The following is a 22,566-nucleotide window of genomic DNA, read 5'->3' as shown; positions in this document are numbered from 1 at the left end:
CTGTGTTCAAATGGGCACTTAAAACTCACCTGTTCCTTAAAACCTGCCAGCCATCCACCTTAACCCACATATCTTCTCCGCTCGTTCTTATCTCCTCTTTCCTCCCAGCCCCCTTTCTTCATGCCACCCAAGCTATATACCCTTAAATGACTCCCTTTTGTGCCTGATGTCTGTTTACCCTTCCTTAGGATGTAAGCTCTCATGAGCAGGGCCCTCTTCCCTACTGTCTCTATACCTACTCTTCTGCTCCAACTTCACTGCAATAGCCATGCCTGGAGTTCACGAAGTCTTGGTATTATTTGTTTATTGTTTTGTACTGTTTCACCCTGTCTAGTCTACTGTTTGTATTCTGTACGGCAGTGCGGAAATCTTGTGGCACCTAATAAATAGAGGATAATAATAATCTACCGTGCAGGTGAATGGGCATTACATTAATTTAAGTAATATGCAGTACAGCATGTTGTAATATGCAGTGCAGTATGTTGTAATATGCAGTGCAGTATGTTGTAATATGCAGTGCAGTATGTTGTAATATGCAGTACAGTATGTTGAAGTGGTTTATGCTGTTATTGTGTCGTTTTTCCAGTTTGATTTTTACAGTGTAACTCATGGCATGGTCTGCAACAGGAATTTAGGGTTTCTAGATGTAATAAGGAATATTTTATTAAATTAACCTGGCTGAGAAAACCATTGGATCTCTCTAATGACAGGTGCACACTAGATTATTACCCACGTTTAGCAGAATTAGCAAATTGTATAAGTCACACATAATTGGCTAATTTTCCTGAGAGGAATATTGTATTTCTGTAAATGAAATCCATTTCCTCTCACACTCTCTGTACTTGGCAGTTATTGCAATAAATATATATAAATGATATACTGTTAAAGTCCTGTAGAAAAACTGGTTTTATTTCAAATGCGCTAATATCCTATTTTCTTATTACTGTTATTACAATTTGTGAACTATTTGTACATATAGCTGTGATTATTATTATTATTAATAATAATAATAATAATATCTTTTTATAAGGTGTTGACATATTACTTAGTGCTATAAATTGAGTGGCTAATGACACACACAATTTACATACAAAGACATGAAACAAAATTTGGTCCTACCCAGATGAGCTTACAATCTAATAGGTGTGGGAAACACTTGACGGGTAACGGAATATAACATAAATTATATTTTTACTGATTATTAATGGCTGTAATATATCACCTACTATGACTTTTTATACTGAATGATGTGACCAAGAGATGAAAAAAAATAAATGCAAATATGTCGTTTGTAAAATGTTTTTTGCTGGCCTCTTGCAAAAAATAAAATTAATAAACATAATAAGTGATTTGCGAATATAGAACCTAATGCAATAAAAATCAATTTACTCCTTTTGATCTTGAGTTCCGGCAGGGTAGGTGAAGTGGGGGTTGGAGCACAGTGAATAGCGTTACGCCTGCAGAGTCAAAACGATGCCATTCACTGTGAATTGCGTCACGGAGGCCTGCACACCGCCCAGTTCACTATTAAATGGGCTGGACGTGCGGAGAATGGTCTACCCGATATTCCAGGAGAATTGACAAGTATGCTATAAGTATATTGAAGATACAATAGAACATTCCACTTTATCTAATTTCACAATCATATCTTGTAGAATTGTTGGTAGATTATTTATTTTGATGCTTACACAACTAATTCCATGTTTGTATATCTCCTTTGTTTTGCAGTAAGGCATTATTGTGGATTTTTTTTTTTTTTTTTTTCTTATAAAAACAAAAATCAATAATGCTAAAATAATTACGAGTCCTCATCAATAATTCATTCTTTTTCTACTTTAGGAAGACAAGACTACAAGAAAAACAAGCCTGTATTAAGAGCAACAAGACTAAAAGCAGAAGCCAAGAAAACAGCAATAGGGATTAAGGTAGACATGTATTTGATAGCTCACATTAAGTTGCATTGCATGTCTACTTCCTTTTTCCCCCAGGATGTGCTGTGTGAATATTGATTTCTGAGAGAGATTGCTTATGACACTTCAAACCCTGAGTACAATGGCTTTGTCTAAAATATTTATCATGTGCTGCTTTACTTAAGGCATCGATTAACCCTCTGATTGCTTCTAACAACAGGTTTAAAAGGCTTGTCATTCCCTTTGTGTTAAATGCAGTTTACAAGTATCAGAATAGTATGAACTATGTCTTATTAAATATACTGTGAAAAGAGAGAGTTGCACAATTTATGCAACCGACGATGAATGAGGAAGTGAGTTAGGGGCCGCAACCTTACAAATAAACACACTGGGGGACATTTATAAACATTGGTGGTCAGGTAACTGTGCAGACAGTGTTGTAACCAATAGCAACTAGTCAGATTCTACCTTTTTAGTACAGTTTATCAAATGAAAGCAAATGCCTTATTGCTTTCTACTACATGGTTTTCAGCACCTCTTTATTGTTGCATTGTTATCGATGCACTTGTTTTCCTAAATGTCCCGCTTTAATAATTAAAATGAAAAGAAGGTAAACTAAATTAAAATGGGGGTTTGATTGAATATGTATTTATTTATATTAGGTTAAAAGGTTTCATAGACTGCAATGGCCAATACTAGAAGCATTCTCTTGAATTGATGGGCAAGACTTGAATTATGATTAGTCACCTGTGGAATTTGCCAGGGTTGCCTGTTGAATAAGGATGACACAGAGAAGTCGGTCACCTGCACTAGCTTCATATGCGGTGTTTTCCTGATGGAAGTAGCCATTAGGAGATGAGCAGACTGTGGCCATAAAGGGATGCACATGGTCAGCAACAATACTTGGTCAGGCTGGGTTGAACAGTTGGTATTGAGGGACCTAATGTGTGCCAAGAAAATATTCCCCACACTGTTATACCACCACCACCACCAGCCTGCATCATTGATCTAAAGCAGGATGGATCCATGGATTCATGGTTTTTCTACACCAAATTCTGACCCTGCCATCATGTTGCAGCAGAAATAGAGATTTGTCAGACCAGGCAACGTTATTCCGATCTCCAACTGTCCAGTGTTGGTGAGCCAGCAGCCACTGTAGGCTTAGCTGAGAGGAGTGGATGCTGGTGTGGTCTTCTGCTGCTGTCGCCCATTCACTTCAAAGTTTGACATGGTGTAGTTTCAGAGATGTTATTCTGCATACCACTGTTGTAATGCATGGTTATGTTTAGTCACTGTCTCATTCCTGTCAGCTTGAACCAGTCTGTTCATTCTCCTCTGACCCCTCTCATTAACAAGGCGTTTTCACCCACAGAACTACCGTTCACTGGATTTTTTGTTGCACCATTCTCTGTAAACTCTAGATTGTTGTACTTGAAGATCCCAGCAGATCAGCAGTTTCTGAAATGCTCAAACCACCCCTTCTGATGCCAACAATCATTTCACGGTCAAAGTCGTTTAGATCCATTTAGATTATTTAAAAACCTCTTTTCCACCAGTGGTCGTCATCTCTTAAATAAGAACTCCTCTTGTCTGTATATTTCATTATGCTAAATTTGACAGTTCTTTAGTCAGCCTTGAGAAGAGGGATTCAGACGCCCTGCTCCACAGTGAGGAGCTTAAAGAGCGAGAATCAAATAAGGGTTGAATATTTTTTCTTTCTTTTATTAGCTCTTGTTGGAAGTGTGCTAATGGACTGTTAATATGAACATGGTAAATTAAAACTTTTGCAACATTAAGGCCTTTATTCATCTATCTCTAGAGAAGCTGGAGCCTCAACCCAGCTGTTGCTTTCATGCTGCTACAATCAATTAAAGGACCACCTCAATATAGGCCTTGTTCAGCATTCTAATGTCACTAGCACCAGCGAATCAGGAAAACCCTACAAAAGAGAAACATGCGAACCATTGGAAATGAACTTCCCTGTCTGCTCGGGAATTAAGATCACTTTCTGACCAGCATCAATCTATCCAGATGACGTACAGTCAACCAGACAGACACATTTTCTAAATTAAACATGTACAGTTGCAGATAAAGATATTAAAAGATCTTAGAACAGAAGAACATTTCCCTTGCATGTGGCAGATGAAAAATCATTTTGTTCAAGTTCTAGCTAATAGGAAATGCCAAGGTATTACCACCAAGCTGTACCAGCTGCTCGGCAGCCAGATGACGGATTTGGGCTTGTTCCAGTATTTGCTAATCATGAAGCTGCTTTTTATTTTATTTTTTTTTCCCCCCCGACCGCAGATCCTGATCAAGCATTGCTATACGACGTAGCGTGTTTTCACTACATAATCTCTGCAGTTAGTGCCGTGTGTCACTTTTTAATGAGGGAAAGGAAATTGCCATTTTCTGTTTAAAGATGTATCATTAACCTCATGTTTCTTTCTTATGTTTTTTTTTTTCCTTCGTTTAGATTTGATGTTCTCTTTTTGTAATGTCTTTTGCTTTATATTACAAGTGTGAGCCAAGAATGGAAAAAAGCTAAATGCAGAAGACCGCAAAGTGTTGCACCTCATTGTAGCTCCCTTTATGATATTATGCGCTATACAGATATTGCTGAGGCCGCTGTTGGCATTGTCCTAATGTGAAATAAGAAAGAAAAAAGACATTGAGGGGGTGTATGTGGAAGAGTATGATAAACGCCTAAATTATGTGTGAAGTGGTAATATTACACTTTGCCAATGCATGTTTACAAACGACTTGCTAATTGATACTCCACCACTTGTAAATCTAAGCTTTTTATTGTCTTTTAATGTGATACAATGTTGAGTAGCGGCAAAGTCTTGAAATGGATAGTTTCATGTTCATAGTTGTCAACATTTAAAAATCATTTCCAAGGACACTTGGCTGGTAAGCAAGTACGTGTAATCTCATTACAGGCAGAATCATTCTACACCACAATAATCAGAATGATGCATTTACTGAACTCGAATGTAATTTCCTTTCATTTTAAATACTGTTTTTCAATAAATAATATCTTACAAAGCATAATTAATAGAAATTGTGAATTGCATCCAGTGCACATTATAAGCGGAATTATACTGTACTATTGGTCAATTTTGAAAAACAGGGACATTTTCAGTGCTAAAAAAAAAACTGGACAGTTGGCAAATTATGGATGTTAAATTCTTTTCACCACTATGTCATTTCAGAAAAACATTTTCCTCCAGAATACTAAGGTATAAAGGGTAACTGCAAGAATCAGGCATGATAGTATATGGAATCTATTGAAAAGGGAAAAAAAAAATCTATAACCTATTCTGTAATTGGTTATTATTTACAGAGAAAATGCCTTCTCTGCATAGCCACAATTATATGTGTTAATATTCTTTGGAAACTCCATATTGGTCATAAGGGTTGTGGTATCGACTTCAACCAAGGCCTTATCTGTGTGCGGTTTGTATGTTCTCCCAATGTGTGCATGGGTTTTTCTTTGGGTGCTCCTGTTTCCTCCCACATTCTTAAGACATACTGGTAGGCTAATTGGCTTCTGACAAAACGGACCCTAGTGTATGTCTGTGTGTGTGTGGTAGGGAATATAGATTGTAAGCTCTACTGGGGCAGCAACTCATGTGAATGATTAATTATTCTCTGTAAAGCGCTGCATAATATGTTAGCACTATATAAATAACTTAATGCATGATAAGGATCACCGGGCAGAAGTAAAAGCGCATCAGCTATGGAAAAAAATGTACTTAACATCTTTGGGCTCATTGCAAATCCTTAGGTATGAGTCACATTTCTGTGAGTGGTACATGCTTTGGTTTAATTGAGTAGGACAAGTCCTCAGTTGTTTTACCATTCTCTATTGCTTTTGTCACTTTAAAAAGGTTCCACACCATATTTTACCTACAGTGACATTGAACCTAAAGAAATAATAAAGATTTATTATTCCCCAACCAGAGGGGATGTGATCCTTCTGTTATGTCCACATGGAGATTGTTCTCCTACTAGCAGGCTGGAGATACAGCATCTGGTAAAGATAAGCATTTTGTATTTAGCTTCACCTTGAAAGGAATGAACATGCATTTTAGTAGGAAGAGCGTATTTGAAGCGCTTTTAAATAAGCTCCAAAAAAGCCCATCTAGACAGACATTTAAACATTTTCTTATTGCTAGTATGTGTACATATTGTGAAGTTGTGTATTGGTGTAGAGTAAATTTAGTGGTAGTGTTACATTGCGTTGTGTGGTACACTGATACTGAGTCTACGCACAGATGAGTGTGGGGCAAAAGGCACGTCTTACCTGCTCCCTGGATTATGCATATGGCAGCACAGGACATCCTGGCGTCATCCCTCCTAATGCCACACTTATTTTTGATGTGGGCACTACTGTGTGGCATAATATAAACTGGGGGCACTACTAAGTTAATTTCACTTGAAAGAAACCCCTTGAATGAGCACTTCGTTTTAAGACCATTCAAAATTGTAAATCTTTTTATATTGGTATGGTGTAACACCAACACCAAGACGGAACAAAAGCAATTGAAAATAAACTAAATAATATTGCAATCTTTGGTAGATGACAGAATATAATAATGACAATTTTAAAACACTTTTAAAAACTATTGAGTGCGGGTTATTTCGAACTGCTTACAACAGTAGTAGAGTTCTGATTTTAAAGAGATGGGACACAGAGCTCAGTCTATTTCCACGTGTTGTGGTACTCCCGAATTTCTGAGTAGGTCTCCCGGGAGAACAGGCCATTTTCCCGCATCCTGACCACTTCCTAGTGAAGTGGACAGGATAGGAGCCTCCATGATGCTATTTGCAGTGAATCGCGCCATTTTGGCCCGCGTCAATTTGACCCCGCCCTCGGTGGCAAAATGACTTTCACGTCAATGTGTCGCAGGGGCTGGGCCAAAATTACGCCGCTCACCACAAACCGCACCACCTCCGTCCTCACTTTATCGCCCCTCCAAGATCTCCCGGAGTGGAAGAGTACAAAATGGGTAAGTATGCTGTGTATGTGTAGGATTATAAAGGAGTGCTTTGCTCACAAAAGTTGCTATTAAATCCCTCTCTTACTTTTTTTTTTTTTTTTTTTTTATATAAGCAACCTAGTCATAGCTAGCCACACCCCTCCGTTTTAAAAATGAAATTCAAATAAAAAAATGTGATCAATAATTCTAGAACTCTGTGTAGATAAAATAGTGGCATGGAATCAGTGCCCTTTACATGGCTCTGACTACCTTACATATATACCACTACTTTTCAAGAATTTCATCAACTGTGCACATTCTCTAACCATACTTTGTACCTTCCTTCCATTATCTCTTTTGAATATTGATAAATGATTTCTACAGTGTTTTAAATAAAGCCTTTTTATGACCATTTAAACCCTGCAGTCCATCTGACCTCTCTTCTGTCTATAGCTAATGGATACTTGTCCGAGAAACCCAGTGCATGATAAATAACATTGACCTCAAGTACCCCCTCATTAAACAGAACTCTGGCTTCTCAATAGAAATATTTTATTAACAACCTTACAGTTTTCATTCTGTTCTCATCTTTATACCATCACATTCCTCTTACCAGAACTTTTCTTTGGTAATTGAATGTTTGAGTCCCTGATTGGGCCAAAATGTCCTCGGTATAGTATGTACTTTTAGGACAGTTTAATGGTTCATTTTCACACAGTAGTTATTCAGATCCCCACTTTTAACAGGAAAATGCAACATAAATTACTCTCATCCAAGTGACAACATTGTTTTTATATTATTGGTCAAATGGATCTATGGCCAACTGCATGATCAGTGCGTTTTTTTAATACTTGTGCGCTAGAGTGACACTTGGAACTACACCAGTGGTCATTATTATTAGCCTACATAATTAAGTGATTGATCCCAGTTCCCATACCAAGATTACAAAGACAAGGGAGGAAATAATAGACGCGTAGGGGCATTTGGGAATGTGGAATTACTTTGTCATTTTGCCTTTATCTTGTTTGCCAAATTTCATTCATCAGTATAAAAACGTAAAGAGAGCGATGTAGTTACCCAGTTACTTATTCTTTAATTTTGAATACCTTTATATCATCATCCTACACATATTATCATACACAAAATGCAAAGTTATAGTACTGTTTATTTCCTGACAATTTTATAGACAATGTAACAAATTGCATAGTCAAGGTAACAATTTTAGTGTTTGCTTGTTTGTTTTGTAGCAAATTGTCAAAATATCACACTATAACCTAGTCCAGTGTTGGTCTTTGTCCCCTTTCCCAAGCATGGACATTAATGTCTGGAGAAGACCTATCCAAGCTGTTATATCCCATCTCCACTCCAAATGTTATTGCTTTTGTTCAGAAATAGATATTTACTCAATGACATTGTGCACTGGCTTGGAGAATTCCACTTTTTGTGGAATTTGTAGAGCTGGGATGACCACTGTGTCAAATGATCCTGTTCTGTAGTGTGATTTGTGTATAATAAGTCAGAGCAGAACAATAATGAGAGGGGAAATTGCTTGTGGATCTTCTAAAGCCAAATTCCGCTAACTGGAGAAACGTGGAATTCCACAGCACAGTTTTGACAATTTCGCTCATTTCTAGGGGTGACCTAATTTAATATGTATCATTTGTTTAACAAACCTTTTGTATCAAAAAACCATACAGAGGACAAGGGTGCATTAATTTACCCCAGGAATTTATCGGATGACCATGTTAGGGGTGAGGAAGGATCTTTTTACCCTCCTGTGAGGCTAAATTGTCAGCTGTTATTTCTTCTTAATCTTGATGAATGCAGTAAGAATTAACAAAGAGTGAAGTTGATGGACCTGAGGTTTTTTTCTGTTTTTCACCTTACCGTCTATGTTACTGGTTCCTAGTGAATTGATGGCCTGTATTATCACGCCACAAATGGCTGCCTCCACTGTTTGCTGGCAATTTGAGCTTTTGCTTATTGCACACAAATTCTAAATGGAATGGGTCACAGTTCCGTACAGAGACAAGTGATCTTAATGTTGTGTGCGGATGGATGGACAAGAAAATTTAGCTGTATCCTGACTCATTAATAACTCGCCAGCTTCTTCTAGAGCAGTGGTCAGGGAACAGGGGTAAATTACCCCAAATGGGGTAAAAATGAAATTCCTGGGGGTAATGCTGCCGATTCACATGCTGTCAGTTGGATTGTAGACCCCCTTTAAATGTGAAATTGCTGCTGTACCAGAAGAGCCTCAAGGGTTGGCAGAGACACTTCTTGAGCTTCAATACAATAATGAAGCATGTATTGCATTTGAAAACAAAGCAGATCGGTCATATTTTTGGATGTCAACAGCTACAAAGGCATCAAAATTGCACATGAGGAGGCAGTCAAAAAGTTGCTGCCTTTTGCAACAACCTACCTTTGCAAACAAGGATTTTCCACTCAAACGAACATAAAAACAAAGCAGAGAAATCGAGTGAACGCTGAAGACTGTATCCAAATTGCTCTGACATCAAAATGCCAATATTGATGCTCTCGTATCAAAAATGAAGCAACATCATTTCTCCAAAACATGAAGTTTTGAAGTTGAAGCTTTCAAATTTTTTTTGAATAGATTCAATAAAAATTTTAATTACAATAATTAATAATATATGATTTCCTTCCTTTCAAATCAAGGGGGTAACGTCGACGTATCTAACTATATTTTGGGGTAAAAGGTAAAAAAGTTCCCTGACCCCTGTTCTAGAGGTTACAAACTGCACAGAATAATAAATATGAAATTTAATGAAAAAAGTAGGAGGGAATAAAAAAACAAAACCTTTTTGCCCTTGGAGAATTATAATCATACTAATTAAATTGTTTTATTCAAATGTTATCGTCGTGTCCGTTTTTTAAGGCAGTATTGAAGGCGATAGAGTTTCTATGAGCAATTGATATTTGAAAACTTTTTTTTAATTTCCCCAAAGAACACTTCTATACATGATGATAATGTCAGACAGGAGACACAATTTCTAAACGGGGGGAGAAATCATTTGTAAAATATATAAAAATTAATTATGTTAACTTTTAAATAACTAATTATGGTGACTTCTTAATTAAGATTCAACACTACTTGTTGGGTTGTTTTACAGCAATTAACCGTATGGTACTGTTAGCTGCTGCCAACTGTAAATTATAATATACAGGCTGGGTGTATGTTATCCACATTCCATATATACAGATATTTGGGATTTTACATCGAGGTGACTTTAGTTTATTAGCTTCAACATGCTTCCCTGCACAGTTTTTTAAATGCATTGATTTTTCTTTATAGCCTCTTTTCATACTTTATATCTTACCTTTAGTAATTAGCAAAAACAATACATTTAGTCAAAGAAAGAAACACCACGTGCCCTCGGATCCCACATGTGCTCCAAAGCTACCTTCAGACTTCCCCACATGCTGCTCAAACCCCCCACATACTATGTAGACCCCATCCCCCACATGCTCCCACCTACCCATTATTGGGAGTACCAGTGACCAACAATTACTATTTAAATACTAATGACCCCTAATTAAATCCTCCCTGTCCAAAAAGTGTTCTTACCGGTCAGTGAGGGTTCCTGAACTGCGATCTGCCCCTACCTCCTCTCATCTCACTAAAATGACCTATAGAATGTGGTCATGTAAGGGATTCCCTTGCTGTATGCAACACTGAGCATCACCCACAGCCCCGGGGTACTTAACACGATTTTGATCCATGGAATGGCAACTTTCCAATACAATGGACAGGGCTTCCTCAGAGTCATTCCCATCATACCAAATGAGTAAACAAGGAAAACCTATACAATATTCAAATAAACTTTAATTGAATAAACAGCTCGCCAAAACCCTCGTACACCACTTTGTTAAACCTAAAATAAAATAAAGTATTTCCTTCCTTCTCGACCTATTGTAGTCCATTCGTGAACCCCCTCTCCCACACACCCTCAGGAACACCAGACAAGACGTTGCAGTAACTGGAACTCTGTCACCAGCAGCCTGGCTTTCATCATTCACTGATGGTTGTTTGTAGTATGCCAGTAGGATTTTCCTTGCACATTACCCCTGTCTCTCAGAGTTCAGGAAGAGCCCCAGCATTTTAGGGAGGCAGGGTATGCTGGGTTCTTTCACACTCTGCTCCCACCTACCCTAGGGAATCGGCCTTGCACTGATCAGTGTGTGGCTGATTGTCACTATGTAAGGTGTACTCCAAAGTAGTAGTCTCACTGTTTATAGTATGTCTATCCCTGGGGCTGCTCGATGGGGGGAGGGTGCAGAGGTAATTAGCAAGAAAAAGTCCCATAAAAAACATCCCACACTCACTTTACAAGCAACCACCACTAAGCATTCAAAACCAGGATGATGGTGGTAGAGCGTTCGTTCCAGTTAAAATAATTTTTTGTCTGTTGTTCCTGAGAGTTGGCAGTGCTCTGTGTATGGGAAGTGTTTTGTCCTGGTTGAACAGAAACAATAAGGGACATTCAGGCCACATTCCTGAATCGTGTTGCATTTCATGGCCTAAAGTTTAACAAGACTGATGTTTGGCAGAACAGTTTTGAACATTTTGATCTCTACACGTGGCACTCACATCCAATTCTGATGATGCTCTCATTAGCCACTGCTGCCGAGTCTCCCAACCAGTCGTGATAAATATTGCGAAACGGACAGGGATTTTCATATACTTTCAGCGCCCTCCTCTTGATAATGATGTACCTAGAATAATGTGTTGAAAGGGCCCTTACTAAAATAGAGTAAAAATATTAATAAATATTATTATATTTACTAGCTCCAAAATAGCCGAACACACACAGTAACAGTTGATGTCTACAGCAGCGTCTTTCATTTATCTGATAATATATTCTGTCACTTAATATATAGAAATTATTGTATGTGATTCTCACAGCAATATAACACATGGAAAGTATTTTCCCTTTTATACAGAGAGGGACAATTGCTTTGTTGAAGGCAGAGATTGGATGTTTTATATGGATACAAAAAGCGATTAATTATATATACGGGACAGCTGGCATCCTTATCTAAAACCTTATACATACAGATTTTTAATTATGTTTTGTTCAGCAGCTGTTTGGTGAGAGCCTAATAATTACTATAAATATACAGTATTTCTTGCTGTTCACAAAATAATAAATATGTTGGCAAAGAGTGCTACGCTCCGTCTCCTACCTATTCTATTAATCCCCGGTGCTCTAGTGGTAACAGGAAGTGGGGCATAGGCTGACCCACTGCTTTGCACTACTACAGATACGCGGACCAGAAGTTCAGCTTTCACTCCGTTCTTCTGTGACCTTTGAGACAGACGCGTCCCGTGGTGGTTTCGTCTATCTGTATGTCCTATTAGATATATAACTATATAAAGTGACCTGGGGCTTAATTATTTATATACAGGAGCCTGTCCAGTGTTCTCCTCAGCACCTATTTCCCGGGTGCTCCACCAGGCTGATTCTACTTACCACCCGGCATTTGGAGCCCAACTGAGTAATATAATAAAACACATGTTTCTCCTGTTTGAACAACAACTATGTGAGCACTAAGCAGTGTGTGTTAGACCAGTCCTGGCAGGTGTGGGCAATAACCTCCAACAATATTATTACAAAGTATTACACTGCCCCCACCCGGCTACTTCTTAAGACCATCCGGCTGCCAAAATTTTCTGGGCTGAACACTGCGGTCCATAACAACTGTGTACTGCACAACAGGCAGTGCATACAAATACTGCATAAACCCGCCTGTATGTATAAGATTGTGTTACTGCTTGACAGACATTAAAACTGTGAGTACCTGCATATACCATCTGCTGCAATAAAACCAATATCTTGGTTAAGTTTCAAACATGTGTGTGGCTTAACATCCTTACCCAACACTGCTGCTGACATATATACAGACACCCGCAAAGGTTCTGCCAATAAAAAATAAATAATTTGAATCCAAAGCCAATATAACTGAATTGCAGACTTGTTGTAAGGGTGCAATGTGTTGTCCCTATCACAAAAGAATGTGTCTCCCAGTGGTTTGTTTAAGAATGTTGCTAAAATATAATGCGGAATGAAAGACTGGAATTGTATTGCCGCTACTTTTAAAAATAAATATATTATTTGTTTCCCTTACCCCACCTCACAGTTACAGCTGCATTCAGGAAGCCCTATTCACTGACCTCCAAGTACCACTTACATGCACCCTGCATGAACCACCAAAAGTACCAGATAACCAAGTTTCTCCTCTGTTGTGTTAGCTTGTTTCCCGGAACCTCTCCGCAGTACAATTGGCTATAGCATCCCGCTGCTTGGGAATGGAGCTGCGAATGGGAAGGTTGAACACTGATATCAATGAGATCATTGTAGAGGAAAAGCTGAATCACTTACTTTGTGACTGTTACACTTCTGGTAGTCTGTGAGATTACAGACCATGTTCTGGGTCAAAGAAGGTTAATGTAGGGCGTCTCCATAGGTAAATGGTTGGGCACAGGCAATTGTTATACATGTTTGCTTATGGGGCAGGGCGGGACACTCTTAAATACAGCGTGAAGGTAAAGAACATGAGAAATCAGCCCTGCGCCACAGAAAGATATTTTTGTGTGTGTGTTTGTTATTTAGATCTCGGTGCTCTGGCCGAGCATCAGTACCAGCCCGTGTAGTTACACGTGCTATGACTTTAAGAGTTGTCCTGATTGTATCCAAAATGTTCGGCTGTTGAAATTTCACAGCTTAATTAGAGCATCTCCTCTACTGATCTGTGGCATATTCTGAATTGTGTGTTGTTTCTCATTGCTACAGTAATCACTTCTGCCTCACACTGGCGCTGGGGTCATGAGTTCAATTCCCGACCATGGCCTTATCTGTGTGGAGTTTGTATGTTCTCCCTGTGTTTGCGTGGGTTTCCTCCGGGTGCTCCGATTTCCTCCCACACTCCAAAAACATACTGGTAGGTTAATTGGCTGCTATCAAAAATTGACCCTAGTCTCTCTGTCTGTGTGTATGTTAGGGAATTTAGACTGTAAGCTCCAATGGGGCAGGGACTGATGTGGGTGAGTTCTCTGTACAGCGCTGTGGAATCAGTGGCGCTATATAAATAAATGGTGATGATGATGTTCAGAAGATCAGAACGGGGGCCTCAGGAATGCACCAGAATTGCAGGGTCCCCCTTACCTCCTCAGAGTGGCTGTATCCCCTGTAGTAGCAGTAGTCCCAATACAGTTGTATTGTGCATCTAATTCCTTTCAGTGTTTACAGCACGCACAGTATCTGGTAGTGTATCCTAGGTGCACAACAACCTGAGTAAGTAATACGATGAAAATGGCATGCTGGATGGATCAATGCATTCTAAGTTTCTAAACTACATGTTTTTCTAACATAATATATACAGTAAGTGCACTGTAGAGCTTTTTTTTTTTTATTGATTCAGTTCATTTAAATGTATTCCAGCCTATGAATGGAGTCCCACTGGAATGATTGAACGCTGCGTTTTTTCCATCAGACTAAGCACAACGTTCTGAAGCCATGAATCAATCACTTAATGATGTATTCTAGTTGGCAGGAGAGGCTCTGTCCCTTTCACACCAGCTACGGAGATTCTGCATGCATGTGGATCCCATTGTTTTTTGAATTGTTAAAACTATGTACTATTAATTTGGGTGTATCAGCATTTCACGGGTTAAAGATTTCTTGTAGAAAAAAATGGGGCTATCCTGGGACAACCATATTGAAGTGACAAATTAAAGCTCAACCCATGATTTATTAAAAAAAAAAAATATATATATATATAACTGTAGTAGAAAAGATTAAAGGGTATTTTTTCTTTTGCAACATATGTTAAGACAGCAACTTTGTGTGTGGAGTTTGGACGAGGATGGATTGTTCACACCTAGTGAACATTTGCATTTTGAAAGCAATCAGATGCTGTTCTTATCTTTCTTTCTTCCTTAATCACTGTTGCTCTGGGAGACTTGTGGCGCTCTTCCAAGATCACGTCCGATCCAAGTTTGTGTGTTTTGGAGAGAGAAAGAGAATTGAGATTGATTGCCATCATCAACCAGTGTGTGCCATTATGCCATTTCCCCTGTGGATGCATTGGCATAGGCGGCATGGATATCAGAGCAGCAGGTTGCTTGGCATCGCGAGTGGCAGCATCGCGGCTGGAGCATCTGCATGCCTGCCGTATAGAGATGGGAGGAAGCTCTGCTTATCTCCTGCTATCACTGTGCCTCTGGCTGTATTCGCTTTCTGCTGAAGATATCATATGCTGAGCAGTACATTGGGTAGTAAGCATTGCAATAAGAATGGAGTAACAGTGAATCATATGCTACAAATTATAAAATAATTGGATGGCACATAACCCAAAGGCAATGTCTCATTTTTCACCTATTCAAATGATTGTTGTTTATTTTTTTTTAAATAAAACTGATGTCCTATTGAAATTGTGTAACACAAATTGTATTTTCATACATGCAGGTTGAATTAATCACAATGAGGGGGAGATTAAATTGCTGGTGATGTGGCATGACGTCGCGCTGCGCACATTGCGGCAATTATGGTAGAAATCTACGCTTATTTTCACTCGCACCTCTATGGGGTGCAAGGGAAAAATGAGCGGAGATTTCTGTCCAATCTCTGCCACGAGGTGTCTCATGGACGTTCTCGAGACACCTTGCGGCTAATTCCCCTCTGCTCTCTGCGAACTAAAGTCTAACTGCTGCACTAGTGTGTAATGTAATGTAACACTTTCTAACAGCTATGCTGAATCTGCCAGGGATGTTTCACAGTACTTTTGGTGCAGCAAGCAATACTCAAATTCTTTAATCACTTCCCAACTTAAACTGCCCTAATAGGAAAGCTGAGGGCTTCTCATCGCATGTATGGGGCCTATTTAAGACGCATCGGCAAATATGATAGCAATGCGATGAGGATTGAAAACGAACTAAGGATTGAACAAACCTTCATATTTATTAAAAAACCTTCACACGAACAGCAATTCCGAAAAACTGCTCTTCCTGTGACGTGGAACACTCACCTTTCACTTGCCTCTTCTCTTCTCCTCCCATGCGATGCCAACTGTGATGGTTCCCTCCTCAATCTCTGTGCGCATGCACCGACCGAAAACCTCGGGTATGCGCACAGAGATCCTGGACTGCAAGAAGGTGAGTCATGTGACAGGGAGGGATCACATGATCCATCCACACATTCGCTGTGCAGCTCTGCTCTTCGAAGTCCTGTCTATGATCTGTTGTTAAATAAAGTAATGAGTCACAACATTAAAACCATCTGCCTAATATTGTGTAGCTCCCCCTCGTGCCGCCCAAACAGCTCTGACCCGTCATGGCATGGACTCCACAAGACCTCTGCAGGTGTCCTGTGGTATCTGGCACCAAGATGTTAGCAGCAGATCATTTAAGTCCTATAAGTTGCATGGTGGGGCCTCCATGGCTCAGACTTGTTTTTCCAGCTCATCCCACAGATGCTCAATCGGATTGAGATCTGGGTAATATGGAGGCCAAGTCAACACCTTGAACTCTTTGTCAGGTTCCTAAAACCATTCCTGAACAATTTTTGCAGTGCGGTAAGGTGCATTATCCTGCTGAAAGAGGCCACTACCATCAGGGAATACTGTTGCTATGAAGGGGTGTACTTGGTCTGCAACAATGTTTAGGTTGGTGGTGCGTGTCAAAGGACCATCCTCATGAATGCCAGGACCCAAGGTTTCCCAGCAGAACAATCCCAGAATATCACACTGCCTCCATCGGTTTGCCTTCTTACCATAATGTCTCCTGGTGCCATCTCTTCCACAGTTAAACGATGCACACGCAACCAGCTGTCCACATGATGTAAAAGAAAATGTGATTCATCAGACCAGGCCACCTTCTTTAATTGCTCCATAGTCTAGTTCTGGCGCTCATGTGCCCCTTGTAGCCGCTTTCAGAGGTGGATATGGGTCATCATGGACACTGACCGGTCTGCCGCTATGAAGCAAGCTGACATGTACTATGTGCTCTGACACCTTTCTATCATAGCCAGCATTAACTTTTTCAGCAATTGTGAAACAGTAACTCTTCTGTGGGATTGGACTAGAAAGGCTAGCCTTGGGGCCCATATCCTTGTTGCCGGTTCACCGGTCGTCCTTCCTTGACCACTTTTGGTAGGTACTAACCACTGCATACTGAGAATACCACACAAAACCTGCCGTTTTGGAAATGCTCTAACCCAGTCATCTAGTCATCACTATTTGGCCCTTGTCAAATTCGCACAGATTTATACTGCTTCCAAAACATCATCTTCAAGAACTGACTGTTCACTTGCTGCCTAATATATCCCACCCAATTACAGGTGCCATAGTAACGAAATAATCAATGATATTTGCTTAATTTGTCAGTGGTTTTAATGTTGTGGTTGATCAGTGTATATGCTGTATATCCCTGCTGATTCCAAAGAACACCCCCCCCCAAAAAAAAAAAATCATGTAAGCCGCTGTTAGTGTGTTCGCCTGAATATTAAGGAAACACATCTGTAGGCGCTGTATCATGTAGCTCTTTTGACATTCATTATGTGGGTTGAGAATAGCGGATTCACTGTACAGGTCTGCTGTCCATTCACTCTAGCAGATGGCTGCTACAGTTGTGTGTCACTTGCTTATTACATCCTCTTAAGATTAGTAGCTCTGTGTCCAGATGGGCCTGGAAGAACAGCTGTGTATAAAAAAAAGAAAATAAATGAAACCTGCATGACTTTTATTTTAAGGAATAAAAAACTGTTCTTGCAATGTAGGGAAACATACATTTTCTCTCTCCCTTTGGACTGTGTTTTTTTTGTTAATTTAAGTAAATATTCATAATTTGCTTATTTAATGCGACTGTGCATTTATTTCACACAAGAGCGATATAAATAGTGAAATTATCGAAAAACTTGTCACAATGCAAAATCAGGACGATGCCTCAGAGAAACGTATGATACAGTTGGAATGCTTTGAACAAATTTATGCCATTAGCATTCAAACATGAACAGCCAGGTAGAAAATCCCAGCAGAAGATAGACAAATGCAATGAATTATTCATGCCAGAATCATCTTTTATTTTATTTTTATTCTTTTTTTTTTTTTGCAAAACTCCAAATGGTGTTTTTGAAGGCTTGTTGTTTTATTTTTGATCTTTTTTTTATATTTTTTTTTAAATAGTTGTTGGATTTGTTTTAATCAGATGTCTTTATTTCAAATAATTATTACAGAGATGGTCAGATGGAATTAACAAAATATTTTTTAGTTTTCACATTTTTACTTAGGCGTATACTGCAAATAACAATATGGTGTGCAGTATATTATCCTTTTTAAACCTATTCAGACAAATTTTCTTATAAAACTACAATCATCATTTATTTATATAGCGCCACTAATTCCGCAGCGCTCCACAGATAACTTATCCACATCAGTCCCTGCCCCCATTGGAGCTTACAGTCTAAATTCCCTAATATAGACACACACACACACACACACACACACACACACACACAGACACAGACACAGATCGAGAGGGAGGGAGACAGACAGAGAGGGAGACGGACAGAGGGGGTATATATTTTTGAAGCAATCATTTTTATTTTTATTTTTTGTGTATGTTCAAACATGTAGTTTATATTTTGCTTACGTTTTGTCAATGAAAGATTTTTCTTGAGAACTGTTTTGAACAGAGGAATTTAAGCTTGTGAAAGATCAACATTGTCATGAAATATTCAGTTAGAAAAGCAGAAATGCATTTCGTTTTTGCTAGTAAAAATGCATGCACTTGTGTTTAGATATTGCAGATAGGCCTCTGAGAATTTAAAAACAAATACAAATAGTAGTTTCATGGTGTAGTGCAGTTACAGTTCTTGCACATTTCTCGGACAAAGCATTAGGTAATTGATATGCAGCAAAGGCTGCCTTGGGTCTTAAACCTTGCAGTTCGTAATGAGAATCACTACAGTCTGCTGGAATTTCTGGCTAAATTTGACCAGTACAAATTCTGGCTTCCCCTGACCTTTGTGCAAAATTCCTTACTTTAAATACCTTTCAATTTGCCAGCACTTAGTCCAGTGAGGTGGAGCTATGATGTCACTGGAACAGGGGGTGGAGCTTGTTTTTACTATGTTAAAGCAATCATTAACACTAGCAGCAAGGGGAAGGGTGACTAGTGGCATATCAATATGTACATACTGCTGATAGGTGCACTTTTTAAATATGTGTAAAAGTGACATTTTCGTCTGTTAAACTAAATTTGCTGAGATGACGAGTGTTTGATGAAATTTGTCTTCCTGCCACTTGGCTACAGCAAATATTAGTTTTTACCTTTTTAAAGGACATTTAAGTGGCATTGCGTGTAGTGTGTTTTAAGTTGGCAAATTTTCTTTTAAAGCTGTATTGCCACCTAATCGCTAAATTTTACTCACCAGCTCCTTCACCTCCCTGTAAAATAAAACAGGAAAAACCTTTAAGTTCACCGCTTTAAAATGGCTTAAAAGTCTCCATGATTGTGGCTTCTAATGGGCCCTCCCACTCCTGTGTTCAGCCTCCGTATTCGGCTGGGGCTCTGAGAACAACAGAAAACAAAATGTCGCATGGATTATCTCCCAGGGCTCTGGGTAGGGAAAGCAGGGCTATATGCCCCCCTGGGTTTCTGCCCCACATGCTATTGGGCACAGCCGCCCATTCCGTTGGGTGCTACCTCACCACACTTCTCCACTTGTGTGGAGCGAGGTCGGAGCTTCATTTTCTCCTCTTGAGAATGCAGCGCCATACCGTGTGATATCACAGACTGGCGCTGTACTTCCGGCCCATTACCAACATTGGATGACCAGCAGTGGGCAGCTTCACAGGTAAGAAGCTGCCACCTGCAGCCCGTCCCAGCATAGAGGACATCACCGTGACAATGATGACATCCAATAAGTGACATTGTCATTCATTGGTTTAAACACTGATGCCATAGCAGACCCCCCTAAGTCAGTGTTGGCTAACTTGTGTTAGTGGAACTACAAGTCCCAGCATGCTTTTGCAATATATAGAAGCTTATTGCTGGAAGTGTATTGTGGGACTTGTAGTTTCACAACACCTGTAGTGTCACAGGTTAGGCTACACTGCCCTAGGTTCACCTAGTGGTAGCCATGAACAGCAGGTGAGTAAAAATGATCGATGAGGTGGTAATACAACTTTAATCAACAGGCCCGAAGGTATTGAACCGCTGTAACCATTTGTTTTGTTTTGTTTCTTTTCATTTTAGGAGGTGTTCCTTGTTCTTGTGGCTATCTTGGTGCTTCTGCTGGCCTTCTATGCCTTCTTTTATCTCAACTTAACCCAGACAACGGAATCCAGCGACGACTTTACAGACTAACATATAAAAGATATGTCAGCGCATTGATTTAGTGATAGCGGACACTGAGGATGTGAATATATACATGACAGTGTTACTGCGGCTGCAGTTTGTCACTATATAAAACTGATACATTCCACTTCTAATTATAATGAAGCACAGAATTCCTATGTCTTAACCCTGTACTGTTCTAAGCATTCCGCATGTTTTCCCACATTTAAAAATTGTCAGTTATGTAGGAAGTGCAGACGGGTTTTTTGGGAAAGGCAATTTTTTTTGTCAGGTTTTGATTTTTCCTAGATGTGCGCCTATATGTCTTGATTTGTAAACTTCATTATGTTAAGTGTTGCCATGATTCTGATGAAAACATTTTAAATATGAGTATTTTGATACAAATGAATCTTTCTTTTAAAATGATGTTGAAATTTTTTGTATTGAACACACATTAAACATACTACAGCCTACATTTGTATGCAGAGTTGGTATTGTATATGGTACAACGATTTTGTAACATCGGTGCCAGGGAACGAGACTGGCAGGCTGATGTAGTCGTATTCACACTTCCAGTATGTTAGGGATAAAGCAGGAGCAACATTAGAGCGCCCATCACTTTGAAACAAAAATTTGGATAGTCATGCGCAACGTGAACACGTATAAATACCAGTTTACTGGGACACATCCATGTATAAAAGCAATGGTTATGTGTATACTAGAGGTTAAGTTAGTTACACAAAGGAAGTCTTTAAAGAAATGTTGAACACAAATAATTGCTGTAATGTTAACCTAAGGTTCCAGATCGGGAATTCATCACCGAGATTGCTTTACTATGAACCTAGCTTACTGAGCCAGTATCGCCAACTGCAGGGTTTGTGCTAAAACTATTTTGCTGGTTTTAAAAGTTCAATATTTACAACACCAAAAGACTTCTTCTCTGGGGGAGGGTGTCATTTTAGCCTCTAGGTAGACTAGAGGAATGGTCAAGAGTATGGAAACTACAGTTTAATGGCAAAATAAAATGCAAAATCATGCACTTGGGTCTCAAACACCCAAAGGCTAAATATAGGTATTAACAGCACTATTATGGAAACCACTGAGGAGGCAAGTGATCTAGGAGTCACTATTTCAGGTGACTTAAAGGCAGGAAAGCAATGTAACAAAGCATTGAGGTAGGCAATGGGTTACATAGGGAGAGGAATCCGTAGCAGAAAGATAGAAGTAATAATACCATGTATAAGTCATTGGTACGGCCTCATCTAGAATACTGTGTTCAGTTCTGGAGGCCGTATCTCCAGAAGGATATAAATACATTAGAGACTGTACAAAGAAGGGCAACTAAAATGGTGCATGGCCTACATCACAAAACTTACCCAGAAAGACTAAAAGATCTTAATATGTATAGTTTGGAGCAGAGAAGGGAAAGGGGGACATGATCCAAACTTTCAAATATATCGAGGGCTTTAACAAGGTACAGGAGGGAAACATTCTTCAAAGGAAAAGAAGTATTAGAACACGAGGACATGCACTGACACTGGAGGGAAATCGGTTCAGAGGAAATTTGAGGAAAACCTTCTTCACAGACAGGGTAGTGGAATAGCCTCCCATCAGAGGTGGTAGAGGCTAATACAGTAGAGCAATTTAAACATGCTTGGAATAGGCATAAGTATATCCTTATAAGGAATAAAGGATCAAACAGGATTGGAGGTTACCATAGGTTAAAAAATGGGCAGACTAGATGGGCCAAGCGGTTCTTATCTGCCGTCAAATTCTATGTTTCTAATTCTATGTTGATAAGACTAAAAAGTGTTTAAACAGCCATAGCCATATCTCCCCACTGGTCAGGTCTAAATTGAACAGTCCTCTTGCAAAGTCAGCTGAAGGTCATGAGTGATTGTGGTGGCGTTCTACACCAGCTAAATGTCAAGCTTTGTTCTGAGAATCACCCTCTCCTCTCATTATGAATACACACCCTAAAACACCAAGTTAATTGGTTAATTTCACAGGCAGCTAAAGTACAGCAAGAATAGATTTTATTTTTACTATATATTTTATAGAGAATGCCAGAAAAATTGCTATTAGAACGTTTTGTTTTTTAATTTTTAACTTGCAGAACTTTCACTATCAGTGATGGGCAACGTCATACATTTTACGGGCCACGTGTGTGGCCCTCTAACCTCCCAAAGGTCTGTGCGTTGCCTCTGTAATAAATTAAAACAATACATCGAAGAGACACCAATCTGTAGAACATATCAGTATCAGCAGACATTTTAATGTAAAATAAACAATTGCTAGAAGCTATAACAGA

At 39.2% G+C, this 22,566-nt stretch overlaps 1 protein-coding gene across 1 annotated transcript in view; it reads left to right on the top strand.

The window, feature by feature from the left end:
• Positions 1-20,728, top strand: part of TRIQK (triple QxxK/R motif containing) — a 92,560-nt gene extending 71,832 nt beyond the window's left edge. Inside the window, exons 4-5 of the mRNA XM_075213780.1 lie at positions 1,840-1,925; positions 20,175-20,728. Of these exons, the coding sequence (XP_075069881.1) occupies positions 1,840-1,925; positions 20,175-20,285 (197 nt within the window). The 3' untranslated portion in view covers positions 20,286-20,728. The remainder of the gene's footprint in view (positions 1-1,839; positions 1,926-20,174) is intronic.
• The last annotated feature ends 1,838 nt before the right edge of the window (positions 20,729-22,566 follow it).

Source organism: Mixophyes fleayi, chromosome 5, assembly GCF_038048845.1.
Source record: "Mixophyes fleayi isolate aMixFle1 chromosome 5, aMixFle1.hap1, whole genome shotgun sequence".
In the NCBI taxonomy this organism is placed as follows: domain Eukaryota; kingdom Metazoa; phylum Chordata; class Amphibia; order Anura; family Limnodynastidae; genus Mixophyes; species Mixophyes fleayi.
This window is presented reverse-complemented; position numbering and strand designations above follow the sequence as displayed.